At 55.1% G+C, this 15,443-nt stretch overlaps 1 protein-coding gene and 1 long non-coding RNA gene across 2 annotated transcripts in view; one reads left to right on the top strand and one right to left on the bottom strand.

Annotated features, from left to right (window-relative positions):
• Positions 1-15,443, top strand: part of LOC143692805 (uncharacterized) — a 369,941-nt gene that overhangs the window by 166,489 nt on the left and 188,009 nt on the right. The window lies entirely within an intron of this gene.
• Positions 7,043-7,975, bottom strand: LOC129130582 (olfactory receptor 14C36-like). The gene has a single exon (XM_054649086.2). The coding sequence runs from the start codon at positions 7,973-7,975 to the stop codon at positions 7,043-7,045; it is 933 nt and encodes a 310-aa protein (XP_054505061.2).

Raw genomic sequence — 15,443 nt, 5'->3', positions numbered from 1 at the left:
CAGGGTGAGTGAGGCCAGACGGCTGCCAGCCCCAGTTGCCGGGGGCAGCTGCAATCCCTGCCCCGCTGCCCAGGCCTCTGCTCCCTGTGCACAGCAGGGCTGCCGTGGCCACAGTACAGGCTCCCATTTCAGGCCCACGTGGGGCAATAGTGTCCGGTAGCTTCAGGCTCATCCCCTTGCTCCCTGCTCCCTCCTGGCCATGGCCAGAGCCGGCTGGCATGGCCCTGCCTCGGGGGTCTCCTCAGCTCCCCAAAGATCCGGGATCTGACCGTGGCTCTGTTCCTCTCTCTCGCAGCCCTTGAAGACAAGGCAGAGGACATCAGCCCTGCCACCAGAAGCCTGGCTCTCCAAACAGCCTTTGTCCTCCGCGCTGTGGAGAGAGCTCCGGGCTCCATCTTGCAGAAGCTGCAAGATCAACTTGGCAGGGCCCGCAAGAAATGGCCTTGTCCCTGGGGCCACAGCTGGCTGTGCTGCTGGAGCTCTGAGGAGAGCTGATTTGAGAGGCTCTCTGTCTGCTGGGGCCTTCTGAGCCGGGGGGATTTTTCTTTGCTTTAAGATTGTTTTATTCCTTCTTTTTTGTTGTTCTTTAGGATAGAAATATAGAATGTGTTCTAATAGCCAGACTCCCAGGAGCTCCCTTTGGTGCCCAGCGTTTGCAGGGCACGGGTGAAGAAGGGAAAACAGGTCCTTGTGCCAAGCGAGCAGCCCTGGTGTGGAGTGGGGAAGGAGAAATGGCCAGAAGGCCCTTGGCCTTGGGTGGTTCTGCTGAAGCCTTTGTGCTGGCGACAGAGGGGCCGGGCAGGTGCCGGAGCTGCAGGGATCCCTGCCAGACTGGTGCCTGGAGATGGCCACAAGCCCTCGTGGCCAGCCAGGAAGGGCCATGTGTGTCCTCCTGCCCGTGTCTTGCCGGCTGCAATGCTGAGGCCTCTGAGGTGCCTCTGGATGCGGCTCCTCTGGAGCTGCCTCGGGGCTGCGCCGCTGCCGGGCAGCTTGGCCGGGCTGGGGGGAGCCTGAGGGGACGACGGGGCGGTGGGAGGCCGTGAAAGGATGAGGTGCTGCGGAGGCCCTGACAGGACAAGGTGCTGGACGAGGTGCAGGAGGGCCCTGTGGCAGGGAGTGGCTGGCAGGAGGCTCCAAAGGGACAGGAGGCCCCTGAGGGGCCGGGCTGCTGGCAAGCCCTGAGGAATTGGGTGTCAGCCTTGTTCCTGACAGCCGGGCGCTTCCCCAGAGAGGCTCCCACGCCTGGGGCAGAAGCCTTGGGGGCTGGGCCTCAGCAGGAGGGTGGGGACCCCCCGAGGTGCCCAGACTGGCCTGGCTGGGGACAAGGAGGCCAAGGGGGCCCTGCCGAGGCAAGGTCACTGCTTGCTGCCAGGGCAGCGGGCAGAGCAGGGCTGGCGGCCGGCCTGGGCCCTGCGGCTGCCCAGGCCATGGTGCTGAGGATGAGGCCATGCTGACACAGAGCTCTGGCCCCGCAGAGCTTCTGCCTCCGTGGCCAGGGCAGCAATGTCTCCTTGAGCAGGGCTGCTGAGTCGCTGCTGCCAAAGTTGCTCTGGACGCCACAGAAACGGCACCAGAGCGCGCACAGGAACAGCAGCACCCCCAACGCCGGCACCAGCTCCAGGAGGCCTCTGCACCAGCCGCCATTCCAAAGGGGCCATACTCTGGGCACTATTGCGTGGGATTTAGCAAAAGGCTTCCGCGCACTCGACCACAATGGCTGTCTCTTGCCTTGCCAGCCTCACGGCAATGCTTGGCAGCTGCCGCTGCAGCCTGTGCCCCTGACTGACTACAGTGACCGTGCTTGAGGGCAGACTCGCCTTCCACTGGCAGGCGTCCCAAGACAGCGGCATTGATGCCATGGCGAGAGGCAGCACAAGCCCTGCGCTGCAGCTGCCGTCCCTCTCCTCCATGCAAGCGCCTTAAAAACACCTGCATGAGCTTCCAACCTAAATCCTGGACTGGCTTGGAACAAAGGAAGCAGCAGCAGGCGCTGAAGAAAGGAAGGCACTTGTGGCCACCATTCAGGGCTGGAGGGAAGCACTTTGCTATCTGCTGAGGACATGCTCAGGCTTTGCTGCTGGAAGATCCTGCTTTGCTCTACTGGAGCCCGTTCCTACCAATGCATGGGCTTCCATGGTTCCCGGATCAAGTCTGGTGCACCTATGGGCAACAAGTCTGTCCCGTGTGCATCTGAGTGCAGAAAAGAGCAGGACATGGCTGCTTCCAGCACTTGTCTTGGCCGCTCCTTCAGGGGGCTGGCAGCATCATCAGAGACACAGAACAGCTTCTCCTGCCAGAGTTATTCCTATCCTCTGCACTTCCCCAGGTGTCTGTCTTGATGTTCACCAGGGACCTCCCTGTTTGTGGCCGTCCTTTGCCATGCTCGGCCGGCAGCCAGTTGCGTTTGCACGTGAGCTGCCACAGGAAGACACACAGGAAGTGGAGCGTTGAATAGCAGAGGCTGGGCCAATTCTTTTTCTTTCCGAGTGCAAGAAAGACAGAAAAGCACAAGGAAACGTGACAGTGTTTTGGTGGAGGCTCTTTGTCCTGTGAAATTCGGTAGCTGTTTTTGTTTCTGTGCTACTGCTAATCCCTTCCTTGAAAAAATCATTCCAGAAAGGAGCAACATCATCTGACACGTGGCATCATCATCTGGCAACCAAGTGTTGCCACCAGTTGCTCCAGGTGCTCCTAGCAAGAGCCCCTGGAGGATGGAGCACAGGCCCTAGTGCACAAAGTCGGCTTTGGCTGCCCTCTTGCAGAGAAGCCCTCTGGAGGCACAGGTCTCGGGGCAGGAGATGGGCACCAGCACTGCCAGGGGCTCGGGGGGACTCTGCTTTGGCGGGGACTCTGTCACACCTGCTGATCTCAGGGCTCCCTGGGCCCCAGGGCTCAGAGCAGCATTTGTGCCCTGGCTCACACGCTCCTTGTCTCTGTCCCACGGCCGCGCTTAGCGTGGCCACCATGCGGGACGTGTCCCGAGGAGGCCGTGCCAGCTTCTGTGGAAGGCCCTGTGCCCTTCCCGCCACGGCTGGGTCAGCAGCCACGGGGGCTCCTGCTGCCCTGAGCCTGCCGAGCAGGGCATCCTTTGCTTATGGTTTGAGCCGTTCCTAAAGATCCTGTCGGGCTGTGTGCGACACTTGGGGCAAGGCATTCCTTCCAACCTGGGCCACTTTGGGGGGCCTGGGGGCGGCCCCAGGGCAGGTGGCAGGGTGTGCAAGGGCCCTTTGTGACACGGTGCTGCAAAGTCACCGTTCCATGGAACAGGACCTCTGTGACATGCGGTGACATGGGTGTTGGCAGCGACGTGGCCACACCACAGTGCTCGGTGCACGCCACGGGACAGGACGGGACAGAGCACAGTGCCCTCGTTCCTTGCTGACCCGCAGCTTTCCCGAGGCGTTACTCCTGCAGGTGACCTCGTGGCCAGAGCACAGGACTTGGTGACCTCTGGCCTTGCCGAGGCTTCTCTTCTGCAGGTGCCCTTGAGGGCAGAGCGTGGCCTTGGCTGAGCACGGTCCTTGACGAGGAGTCTCCTGTCCTTGTGGCTGGAGGCCTCGAGACCAGAGTGCAGGACTTGCTGTCCTGTAGCCTTGCCAAGACTTCACTCTTGCAGGTGCCTTCAAGGCACAAGTGCAGCACTTGCTGACTCCCACCTTTTCCCAGCCATCTTCTCCTGCAAGTAGCCATGAATCCAGGCAGTGACGTAGAGCACAGACCTGCGAGCATGCCCAAACTGGCCTGGGAGAAGGAGGACAAACAAGGCCCTGGAACTGCTCCAGCACAGCAGCCTGAAGAGCAGTTCCAGCTACTGCAGAAGGGTGAGTGGCAGAGGTGGGCCACAGGGCTGGTGCCTGAAGCCAGCTTGGCCCCATCCCATCCCATCCCATCCCATCCCATCCCATCCCATCCCATCCCATCCCATCCCCTCCCATCCCATCCCCTGGGGACAGGCCCATGGAAAGGACAGAGCAGGGGCCGGGGCAGACACCCCACAGCCGTGCTCCATGCCCTGGGGCATGGCAGGGCTGTCCCTGCCTGGGGAGCGCAGGGCTGGCCTTGTGTTCTCCAGCCTCTCCCGCAGCCCCTCAGCTCAGGCTGCGCTCGCTCTTTGCCAGGTGCAGCCGTGCAGCGTGCACAAGGGCAGGAACGCACCCGTGGCCTCTTCCGCACGACGGCGCAGGTACCTGCAGCCATCCCCAGCTGCGCTGGGCCTGTTGTCACTGCTCAGCCCAGCACCGTGCTCGGAGCACTCCATGCAACATCCCCGGCTTCTTGCCCTTCTGCTATAGATGGTTGGCAAATTCATGAAGAGGATGCGGGAGGAAGAGAGCAGCGGCACGGGCACCGTGCTCAGAGCGTACCCTCCCATCTTCAAAATTAAGACCAACGCTGCCCTGCTGGATAAGCTGCCCTGAGCTCTGGGCAACACCAAGGGCCTCTCCCCAGCACGGCCCAGCCCAGCCAGCTCTGGCCCCACAGCTCTGCTCAGGCCAGGCTGCTCTGGGCACTGGCCCCATGGCCTCAGCCTTTGGCAATGGCACAGCAGCAGCTGCAGCTGCCACAGGACTCAGCCCCAGCCATGGGGGAAGGTGCTTGGCCAAGGCCAAAGGAGGCTCCCTGGCTGCCCTGCTCCCCTCGGCCTGAGGTGCTGAGAGCTCTGCAGCCCCTGCTGCCATCCCATCTGCCCAGGGCAGCACAAGAGCCCCGGCCTTGGGGCCCTCAAGAGCTGCTCCTGCTCCAGGCCTAGGGCCCATGCCAAAGCTGGGGCAGCCACAAAGCTGTGCCCATTTCTGTTCATTGCTGCTCTCATGGGCATGGATCCTCAGCCACTTGGAGGTTGCTGATGAGTTTTGCTACTCCAGAGGCCTCTTCTTCCTTGAGCTCTTCAGTTCAGGAATTCAGTGAGGAAAGCTCATAAACATTTGTTCAAAAACTCCAGAACATCAAAAGCCACAGGGAATATTCTAGGTTTTTATTTATTCTCTGAATAATTAGACAGATTTCAGACATGTATTCTAAGTGAATACACTGTCTTGAAAACAATGCAGAGAGAAGTGTTTTGTCATGTTAAGTTTTCTTTTCCTCTTTGTAGATTGGTATGCGCAATGTCCAATTGATTTTGACCTCTAGCACCTCATAATCCAGTCTGAACAGATATAAAAAAAAATCAAAACCCTTTATGGCTGAAAATCAATAACACTTTGTCCCCACTCCCTCCCCACCATTTCCCTCATCCAACCCCTGGAATTCCAATGGATCAGGAATGGTGTGGCCAGCAGGAGCAGGGCAGGGATTCTTCCCCTGTGCTGGGCATTGGTTATGCAGCACCTCAAGTGCTGTGTCCAGTACTGGTCCCCCCAATTTAAGAAGGACATGGAGGGGCTGGAGCATGTCCAGAGAAGGGCAACAAGGCTGGGGAATGGTCTGAAGCACAAGTCTTGTCAGGAGCAGCTGAGGGAGCTGGGGTTGTTTATCCTGGAGAAGAGGATAAACAACCTCTCTACAACTCCCTGTGACAGGAGGGTGCAGCCAGGTGGGGGTTTGGAATCTTTTCCCAGGGAACAGTGACAGGACAAGAGGACACAGCCTTCAGCTGCACCAGGGGACATTTAGGCTGGACATTGGAAATATTCTTCACACAAAGGTTGATTGGGCATTGGAATGGGCTGTCCAGGGAGGTGGGTGAGTCACCATCCCTAGAAGTGTTTAGGGAAAGACTGGATGTGGGACTTAGTGCCATGGTCTGGGTGACAAGGTGGTGTTGGGTGCCAGGTTGGACCTGTTGCACTCCAAGGTCTTTTCCAGCCTGGTTGATTCTCTGATGATTGTGACACTGCAGGGCCTGGGGAAGCAAGGGGCCATTGTGACACTGCGGGGCCTGGTGGCACCAAGAGGACCATGGTGACACTGTGTACGACATGGCAGCACAGAGCCAAGGGGCCATTGTGACACTGTGGGGCTGAATGGAAGCAAGGAGTCCATGGTGACAGTCTGGGTCCTGGTGGCACCACAGAGGCCACTGTGACCCTGCAGGGCCTTGTGGAACCATGCAGAGCTACGTGACACTGCAGGACCTGTAGTCACGATGGCCATGGTGACACTGCAGGGCCCCATGGAACCAAGGGGCCAGGGCTGCTCCTCAGGGACTCCTGGAATGAAGGAAACATGTTTGACACCGTGGTGGCCCTTGGGACCAAGAGGCCATTGTGACACTGTGGAACCAAGGAGAGCATTGCTGCACTGCCAGACCTCATGGAACCAAGGATCCATTGTGACACTGCAGGGCCCGGGAGCACCAAGGGCAATTGTGACACTGCAGGCCCCAAGGATCCAAGGGAGTTTGTGACACCAAGGGATCCCATGGAATCAAAGGGACATTGTGACACTGGGAGGCCTCATGGAGTCATGGAGATTGTGACACTTTAGGGTATCATGCAACCATGGTAACACCAAGTTGTCTGGGAGTGTGGATCTGCTGGATCCACACTCTGAGGCCCAGGCCCTGGCCTGAGGCATCAGCGCTGTCCCAGCAGCGCCCATGGCCTGTCCCTGCTGCAGCCCCAGCACTGCCACCCCCAGGGCTGTGCCCGGCCCTGAGAGCACTCAGGCCCTGCAGCAACACCAGGGCCACCAGGGCAGCGGGGCAGGGCCACGGCAGCAGCACTGGCAACACCAAGTGCTGCTGCTGGGCACAGCTGCTGGGCACAGCTGCTGGGCCAGCACTGATCTGCCCCAGCTCTGCACACAGACATTGCTGCTGCAGCTCCAGAGAAGGCAACAAAAGGGCATCTCTGCAGAAAACTCTTCTGGGAGATCCTTTAGTTCCTTTAAAGCCACCAAGAGCGCAGCCCCTCATATTCACAGTCTGTGGGCACAGGGAAGGTGGAGAGAAACAAAATGACCAATGGCACAAATAATGACAATTCTTTGTGGACAATATTAAAAAATAAAACAGAGGGAAAGAACCTCCAAAATGAAACCAACAAGAAGTATCACAGATGATTTTATGAGGAATGATTTGCAAAAATTGGTCAGCAGTTTAATGTTCCTGAAACCATCCAGTCATCAGTCTCCACACTGCAGCCTTGAGCTCCTGGTTCCTCAGGCTGTAGATGAGGGGGTTCAGGGCCGGAGGTAGCACTGAGTACAGAACTGACAGGGCCAGATCCAGGGATGGGGAGGAAATGGAGGGGGGCTTCAGGTAGGCAAACATTACAGTGCTGAGGAACAGGGAGACCACAGCCAGGTGAGGGAGGCAGGTGGAAAAGGCTTTGTGCCGTCCCTGCTCAGAGGGGATCCTCAGCACAGCCCTGAAGATCTGCACATAGGAGAAAACAATGAACACAAAACAACCAAGTGCTAAGCAGATGGAAAACACAACAAGTCCCAATTTCCTGAGGTTTGAGTGTGAGCAGGAGAGCTTGAGGATCTGTGGGATTTCACAGAAGAACTGGCCCAGGGCATTGCCATGGCACAGGGGCAGGGAAAATGTATTGGCCGTGTGCAGCAGTGCATAGAGAAAGGCACTGGCCCAGGCAGCTGCTGCCATGTGGGCACAAGCTCTGCTGCCCACGAGGGTTCCGTAGTGCAGGGGTTTGCAGATGGACACGTAGCGGTCATAGCACATGATGGTCAGGAGGCAAAATTCTGCTGTAGCACAGAAAACAAAGAAAAATACTTGTGCTGCACATCCTGCATAAGAGATGTTGCTGGTGTCCCAGAGGGAATTGTGCATGGCTTTGGGGACAGTGGTGCAGATGGAGCCCAGGTCACTGAGGGCCAGGTTGAGCAGGAAGAAGAACATGGGCGTGTGCAGGTGGTGGCCGCAGGCTACGGCGCTGATGATGAGGCCGTTGCCCAGGAGGGCAGCCAGGGAGATGCCCAGCAAGAGGCAGAAGTGCAGGAGCTGCAGCTGCCGCATGTCTGTCAATGCCAGCAGGAGGAAGTGCCTGATGGAGCTGCTGTTGGACATTTGCTGGGGCTGCACATGGGCACCTGTTCATGGAGAAAGGATAGGAAGAGTTAGAGGAGATACCTGTAAACAAAATCAAAGCCTTTTCCCATACACCTACCCTGGAACACACACAGATACACTTCTGTTTTTAAGAGTTCCGGTGTTTTCTTTAAAAGCTTCCCCATACCTCTGCTGGTGTACTTGAATATCAGAAACCCTCAGCATTTCTGCTGCCCTTAGGGAATACAGAGCACATACTGAGAGGCAAAGTGATAAGTGGAGAGCTAGTGGACATTTTCTGTCATTCTGACCTGTTCAGAATTTCTGTGTCAGTTTGGAGGGTGATCACCTCCCCATGTTTCCCTTTAAAATTCCCCCGGTACTGCTTAGAGCAGATGTTTCCACCACAGCCCAACTCCACATTTGTAGCCAAGGACTCACATTGCTCATTTCCCCAACCCAGCAGCATTTTCAGTGTCACAACACCTCTGCCTTTCCCCACCAATCTTATAACTCAGAGATGCTCTAGGACAGGTTTGCACCCTGGATTGAAGCTCCCAGCTTGGACTGAAATCTCAGGGACACTTCCAAGTTTCCTTCTGATGGCATTGGATTGAGGGAGATGCAGCTCCTTCCCTGGCTGCACTGACAGCATTGCCCAGAGCCGGGCACTGGGGACAGCGTCACCCTGAGCCAGCTGTGCCCCCTCCAGAGCCCCCAGGGCCGGGCAGCTGCTCCCAGCCCTGTGCTCTGCAGAGGGAACTGGGCCCGGGGCTGCAGAGCTGCCCCACGGCTCTGCTGCAGCTCTGCCTGCACAGGAGGGGCTGCACGCCTTGGAGCCCCGGCCCTGAGGGCAGAGGCTTGGCCGGGGCACAGGAGGGAGGGGGCTTGTTCAGAGGGAGGGGCTGCACTGCAGGGGATCCTGTGGGCATCTCTAAACTCTCCCTGCCACAGCATTGCTGGGCTTTGTTTTCTCTCATTGCCTGATCTTCTCTCTGCTTCCTGCAGATTTTCCTCCTGCAGGTGTTTCCCTGTGCCTGATCTCTCCCTGCCAGCACTCACAGAGCCCAAATCTCTGTGCACTCTCCTTGGCCCTACAGAACCTTGCCTGTTTGCAGGGCACTGCCTGGGGGCAGGTTCTGTTTGCAGCTTGGAGAAAGGACAGCTCAGACTGAGCCTGATGGCTCCAGCAAAGGTGATGCTGCTGCTGTCCATGGGCAGAGTGGCTGAAAGCACATTAGGGATCTCTTGTGAACCTATTGATCACTAAAAGCAACAGTTTGGATGTCTCAAGCACTTGTCAAAATTCATAAATAGATATTCATATAATTCTTTTATATTTATCCCCTCTCCCTTCCATTCTCTAAAAATACAAAACGGAACACAAAAGTTTTTGGAAATTTCCCATTTTTCAATAAAATCCCTGCCTTGGAAATATTCTATGTCTGATCAGAAGCCCTCAGTATGTCAGAGCTTCATTTCACCTCCCCTGCCCCAGAAATACTCAGACTTGTACTCACAGAGTCTGCAGGCATTGGGATGTTCCAGCTTGAGGAGATGGCTCCAGGAGCTGCAGCTGCATTGTCCTGCAGCCAGAGGTTCCTGTGCCAAGGGCTGGCAGTGATTGTGCCCCAGGCACTTCTCAGCCCCTTCCCATCCCTGACTGATTGAAGCTCTCTGTGCCTCTGTGCTGTGCCTGGGCTGGCTGCAGGCAGTGCCCCAGCCCTGCTGGGCTGGCACAAGAGCTGCTCATCAAGAGAAATATGCTTTTGAAGCTCTTCTTGGTGAGCAGAAGCTGCCTCTGTGCCAGTAGCCCAGCCCAGCTCAGCAGCACAGAAACAGCACAAGGACTTTAATCAGCCTCTGGGGCTTTGTGCTCAGGCCCTGAACATCAGTCCCTGAGAGGGAGATGAAGAAACCTCTCCAGAACTCCAAGGCAGAATCCAACTCCAAACTTTCTTGCACTTTTAATGGGTCCCACTGAGGGACACGACAGAGAAAGTGTCCCCAGGCTCCAGGCAGAGCAGAGAACTGCAGGCAGTGATGACAGGTGGGGACAAAGAGAAGCCAAGTCTTGGTGCCCTGGGGCACAGCAGGGTCTGTGCCAGCAAGGGCTGGGAGGAGACACCTTGTCCTGAGGCCCTGGGGCCTCCTGGCCCAGCCCCAGCCAGGCTGGGCACTGTCAGCCCCTTGTCCTGCCCTCAGCATCCCCCCCCAGCCCACATCCCAGTGGCCTCAAGGATCTGCTGCAAGGAGTCCCTGGGGAGCCTTGCTCAGCAATGGCCCTGGGGGCTCCTGAATGCTCTCTGCAGGGACTGCAGGTTTTTCAAAGGACTTTGGGTTTGGCTTTTGCCTTGGAGTCTCTGAGAGGTTTGTGCAATCATGGACTCCAATTATCTGCTGTAATTAGTCCCTGGAGAGGCTTTGTCAGTAACAACACTCAGTGGGGCTCATTAATGCTTCAGGGTACTTCAGTTATTTTAAGGTACTTGGTGTTTCCGTTTTGATACAGACTCTGTGAGAGGTTTGTGCAATCATGGCCCCAATTATCTGCTTTAATGAGTCCCTTGAGATCTTTGTACTGACACTCAGTGGGGTTCATTAGTACTTTGAGATACTCAAGATTTTAAAGGTACTTTGGATTTTTCTTTCCTCAGTGAGACTTCTGAGCAGTTTTTTGTCCCATCCCGGCCTCCAATTCTTTCCTCCAAGGAATCCATGAGGAGCCTGTGTAGAGATGGACCTCAGTGGGACCCATTCATTCTTTGAGACACTTTGAGTTTCTCCTCTGACTTTGACTCCTGGCAAGGTTTGTGCAATCCCCTCTCAGGCCCTGAGGTTCCAGACTCAGCTCCAAATGCACCACGGGGCTCATTAGGATCAAGCAAGTCCTGACAAACCATGGCTCTGCCTTGATTTCCCTCTGCTCTTGTGTAGTTCATCAGGATGATTTCCTTTTACAGTTATGGAGAAATATTTCAAATAGCTTCTAAGTGCTATGTATTCCTATTTTAAAGGGTGTTTTTATTGCTGTTCCTATTACACAGGATGTGATTGCAGCATTCTGTGATTGATATTGATCCAGGGACTCTCCTAGGGAGGTCTGGCTAGGTCAGAGAAGCTGTGCCTTGAGCTCTGGGCCAGTGTGGACAACCTTGCTCCACATTCCCCAACCCCATCCTGTCTCTCCTCACTCACCTGGGACCTGCTTTGCTCAGAGAACTGGCTGCACAAAGCCAAAGAGCGGCTTTGCTTCTTCTAGTTTTTCAAGCAATCTAAAACTCTTTGAGGTTCCCCATTGAAAACAGATATCCTCTCATGTGTGTGCCCAAGCCCAAGGTGCCACCGAGACCACTCCAGACCTACCCTAGGCCAGCTGTGAGGGTGGATCATCATCCCAACAGGCAGTGGGCCATTGCAAGGGGCTGTTGCCATGGACACTGCAGGGACCCCAGTGCTGGCTTTGGGTGCCATGGCAACCGCCATCAGTTCAGGTTTCCTTGGAAACCAGCCCAAGGAGCCATTTCTGCAACCAGGTTCCATGGCCCCTTGCCTGCAGAGCTTTTGCTGCCCTCGTCTGCCATGGCAACCCTGAGGACAAAGCGGTGCCAGGGCTGTTCCAGGTACAATTGAAGTGACACTCGTTGGTGCCACCAGGTGCCATGGCAACGGCCACGGGGACCCGTTCCTTAGATTGGTGCCAAGGCAACCAATGCCCGGAGCCAGACCTTGCTCAGGGCTGGTGTCAGTGCCCAGAGCCAGAGGGGATCACTTGCTGGGGGCTGTGCCATGGCCACCTGCCCTGTGCCGTGCTGGCCGCTCAGGCACCAGGAACCAGCAGCCAAGGGCACTGCCAGGGCCAAAGGCCAGGTCAGCCAGACAGAAAGGGGCAGCGCTGGGCACTGTTTCCATGGCAACCGGCACTGGGGGGGGCACCTGGGTCACCTGGCCTGGCAGTTGCCATGGAAAGCCCTGGCAGGCACTGAGGGCACAGCCCCTGGCACTGAGACACTGCTGGGCCGGGTGCTGAGCACAGGGCTGAGCACGCAGAGATGGTTTTGTTCTTGCTGAGCTGCAGCACAGCCAAGGCCTGTCCTGCCCCTCGTCCAGCCATGCTGGGGAGGGGCTGGGGCTGCGGGGGAGCTTGGCAGGGGACACAGCCAGGACAGGTGACCCCAACTGACCCCGGGCACAGCCCAGACCAGAGCACATCATGCTCAGGGTATGAAGGGGGGGAACAAGGAGGAAGGGGGGAATTTTGGAGGGAGGGTTTCTGCCTTGCCAGGTAACACTTAGGCAAGAGGGGGCCCTGTTTCTCCAGTGGGCAGGGTCACTACCAAAGACACAGACACCAACTGAAGGAATTGTGTCATTTATATCATGCACAGCTGCAAAGAATTACAAAAGGATAAGCTCAGCAAAGCACATCATCATTAGCAAAGAATTACAAAAGAAGCTCAGCAATCCATCAGAACTCATCATTACATTTTGATGACTAACCCCTTGGTCAAACACTAGAGGTGTTTGTGGCAGACAAAGATTCTGGCTGACTATCAAGGTACAACTTACAGACACCTCTAGTACTTTAGTGACACTGTTCTTCATCCATTTTTCTCAATCTCATTGGAGTTAGGAACAAGAATTCCGTTGTCCATGGAGCTGGCACCTTTTTAATTCCAGAATAATGTCCCCAGGCCCTTTGCTGTTCAGCTTTACCATGCTGTCTGTGGCTAACAAGGCCTGGGGGGGCCCTTTCCCCTCGGGCTGGAAGGGGCCGGGTCCCAGTCCCTGAGGGGCACCCGGGCTCCTGGATGCAATTCCTGTGCAAGTCCCTCAGTGTCACAGCAGCCTTCCCATGGAGCCCCATGGATCAGAGCATTTGCCAAAGGGGCCCTTGGGGCAAACAGGGAGATTTGGTCTGGCAGCATGTGTAAAACAATATCCTGTCAGATCTACTTGTTCTCACACACAATCCTTGGCTGCAGGGACACATCCCCATTGTTCCTGCCCAGGTTTCAGGACTCAGAGTTGTCTTTCCCAGGAGCTGCTCCTTCAGCTGCCTCGGGAGGGCCATTTGGCCTCCGGACCCACACTCTGGCTCCATTATTAGGACGGCTGCATCCAAACCCTTTATCTCCACAAACGGTGGTGATTGGAGCTGGAGCTCCTTTTTTCACAATCGTTCCTAAAATTGCAATATCAGTAATTGTGCTACCCTGTCATGGGGTTGAATAATCCAATCTTGTTCACTATTGTTTAACAGAATTACTGTAATTTCTCCTGGATATTCTGCATCAATTCCTCCTGCCATGACATGAACACTTTGCAAGACCAAGCTCCAAGGGAGCAGTTACCAAAGCAAAGTGTCCTGGAGGAATCTGAATTCCTGTTTCAGTACTGATAGCTCTCATTTGCTTTGAATTTCTCCTCATTAATTCCAATGCATGAAGGCCCAGCCCTGCAGCCTCTGGGCTGGCCCTGCCAGGGGCCATCACAGCCAGAACAATTTCCCAGGCAGTCCAAGTCTCACTGCCCATGGTTGGATTTGCAAACTGGGGGCAGCCGTGCACAGCCAGGGGGTTTCCATTTCCCCCGTGGGCCATTGTTAAGGGCATGGAGCACATCTGGGAGATGGGTTCTCCATGGGCAAAGGTTCCCATCTCCTCATTTTTTCAACTGCTCTTTTAACAACCCCTTCACCCTTTCAACCAATCCTGCAGCTTGTGCACAGTCTGGTACATGAAAAGCCCTGCAGGCTTCATCACTGTATTTTTCACAGCAACAGACAAAGCACTCTGCATCACAGTATCAGCAAACCCTGGGAAAATAGCCAATTTCATCCCTTCCTCCTTTTTTCATTGTCTACAATCTCACAACGTTGACCACTGACAGTAGGGCCCTGGCCAATCCTGTTCTGTAGGGTATTTAGAGTTACATCCCTGAGCAGCCAAAGCTACCAAATTAGTATTGTCAGCACTAATTCACATTATTATTATTTCATATGTAGATATACATATTGATATATATATAGACAGATAGATACAGACATATATATAATATATATATATAAATATACAAATATACAAATACATATATACATATATTAAGGTCTTATTATACAATAAATACATATAGTTATTTAGTATATTGATATTTCACTGGCACAAATGCAGCTGAGCTCAAGATTAAAACCTTCTTCTCTTGCTCCATGTGGGAGCATTCCAACAATAATTGTTCCTTCTGAAGGTGCTGTTTCCATTGGACTCTTAACAAATTCATCTTTGTCTGCCCAAACCCACAAGTCCTTTTCCTTTTCCATGTGCAATTTTTGGATGCATTTGAAGACATCCAGGGCTGCAGCCTCTTTTACCCAACTGCCCCACTGCTCCCACGGGGCTCCCACCTCAGCCCACTCCAGAGCCAGGGAACTCCAGGGAAGGGCTTCCCATCTGGGAATTTCTGATGGCACTGATTCCTCACATTTACATTTAAAAAGTGACATTTTCTTGGGATCTGGCCAGACTGGGCCAGTTTTGTTTTGCCAGTGGGCAGGGTCAGCACCAAAGACACAGACTCCAACTGAAGGAATCAGTGTCATTTCCTGCAGCTCAAAGCAGCAAAGAATCTCAAAAGGAGCGGCTCAGCAATGCACCCAACCATCCCCACCAAAGATTGCCTGCAGTGATTGAGAAAGATCCAGCCCCAGTTACCCTCAGCCTTTACCATTGCCCAGATGCACACAGCAGCTGGGGAAGCTGTCACAGCCAAGGGCTGCAGAGCCACTCCTGGGCACTGGCAATTCCTGCAGGTGCCTCCAGCCCCAGGTGAGGCTCCAACCCCGCTGGGAGAGGGCCCAGCTCTGACAGTGCTGAATGGACAGACTGACAGCACTTCTAGTGTGGCAACATCTGGTTTCATCCTCCTCTTGGCTCCCTCCCAAAGCCTGGCCAGGCCTCAAGGAGGAGCCAAGGCAGCTGACTTTGATCCTTCAGCCCCACACAAGGCCAGATGTCAGATTTCATGGCCTTGTCTGGCTTCTAAATACACAAAGGTCTATCCATGTTTCACTAAGGAGTGGCTACATCTATCACAGTGCTAATGACCATGTATATCTCATCAGGGAGCAGATACAAAGATAACCTTTGGCTGGAAGGTTCATCCAGAGGCCACCTTGGGCTCAGGGCCTGCTGTCCAGGCCTCACTCAGGGCTGCTGTCCAGGCCTTGGCACTTCAGGGACGTGCTTTAGTGCTGGGCTTGGCACTGCTGGGTGAGCGGCTGCACTGGGTGAGCTCAGAGGGCTTTTCCAACAGAAAGGATTCTGTGATTCCATGATTCTATCCACTGCATTCAGCTGGGGCTATTTTAGCAGCATTACTTTGCTCAGAAAGTCTCCTCTTGCCCAGCTCCTGTGGCCTGAGGCTTCAGCTCCTTCAGCTCCTGGTGCTGAGCTGCTCATGCTGAACGAGACCACTCGGAGAGACGAAT

Source organism: Agelaius phoeniceus, unplaced genomic scaffold, assembly GCF_051311805.1.
Source record: "Agelaius phoeniceus isolate bAgePho1 unplaced genomic scaffold, bAgePho1.hap1 Scaffold_108, whole genome shotgun sequence".
NCBI lineage: Eukaryota > Metazoa > Chordata > Aves > Passeriformes > Icteridae > Agelaius > Agelaius phoeniceus.
The sequence above is the reverse complement of the archived record's forward strand: the minus strand, read 5'-3'. Positions and strand labels throughout refer to the sequence as shown.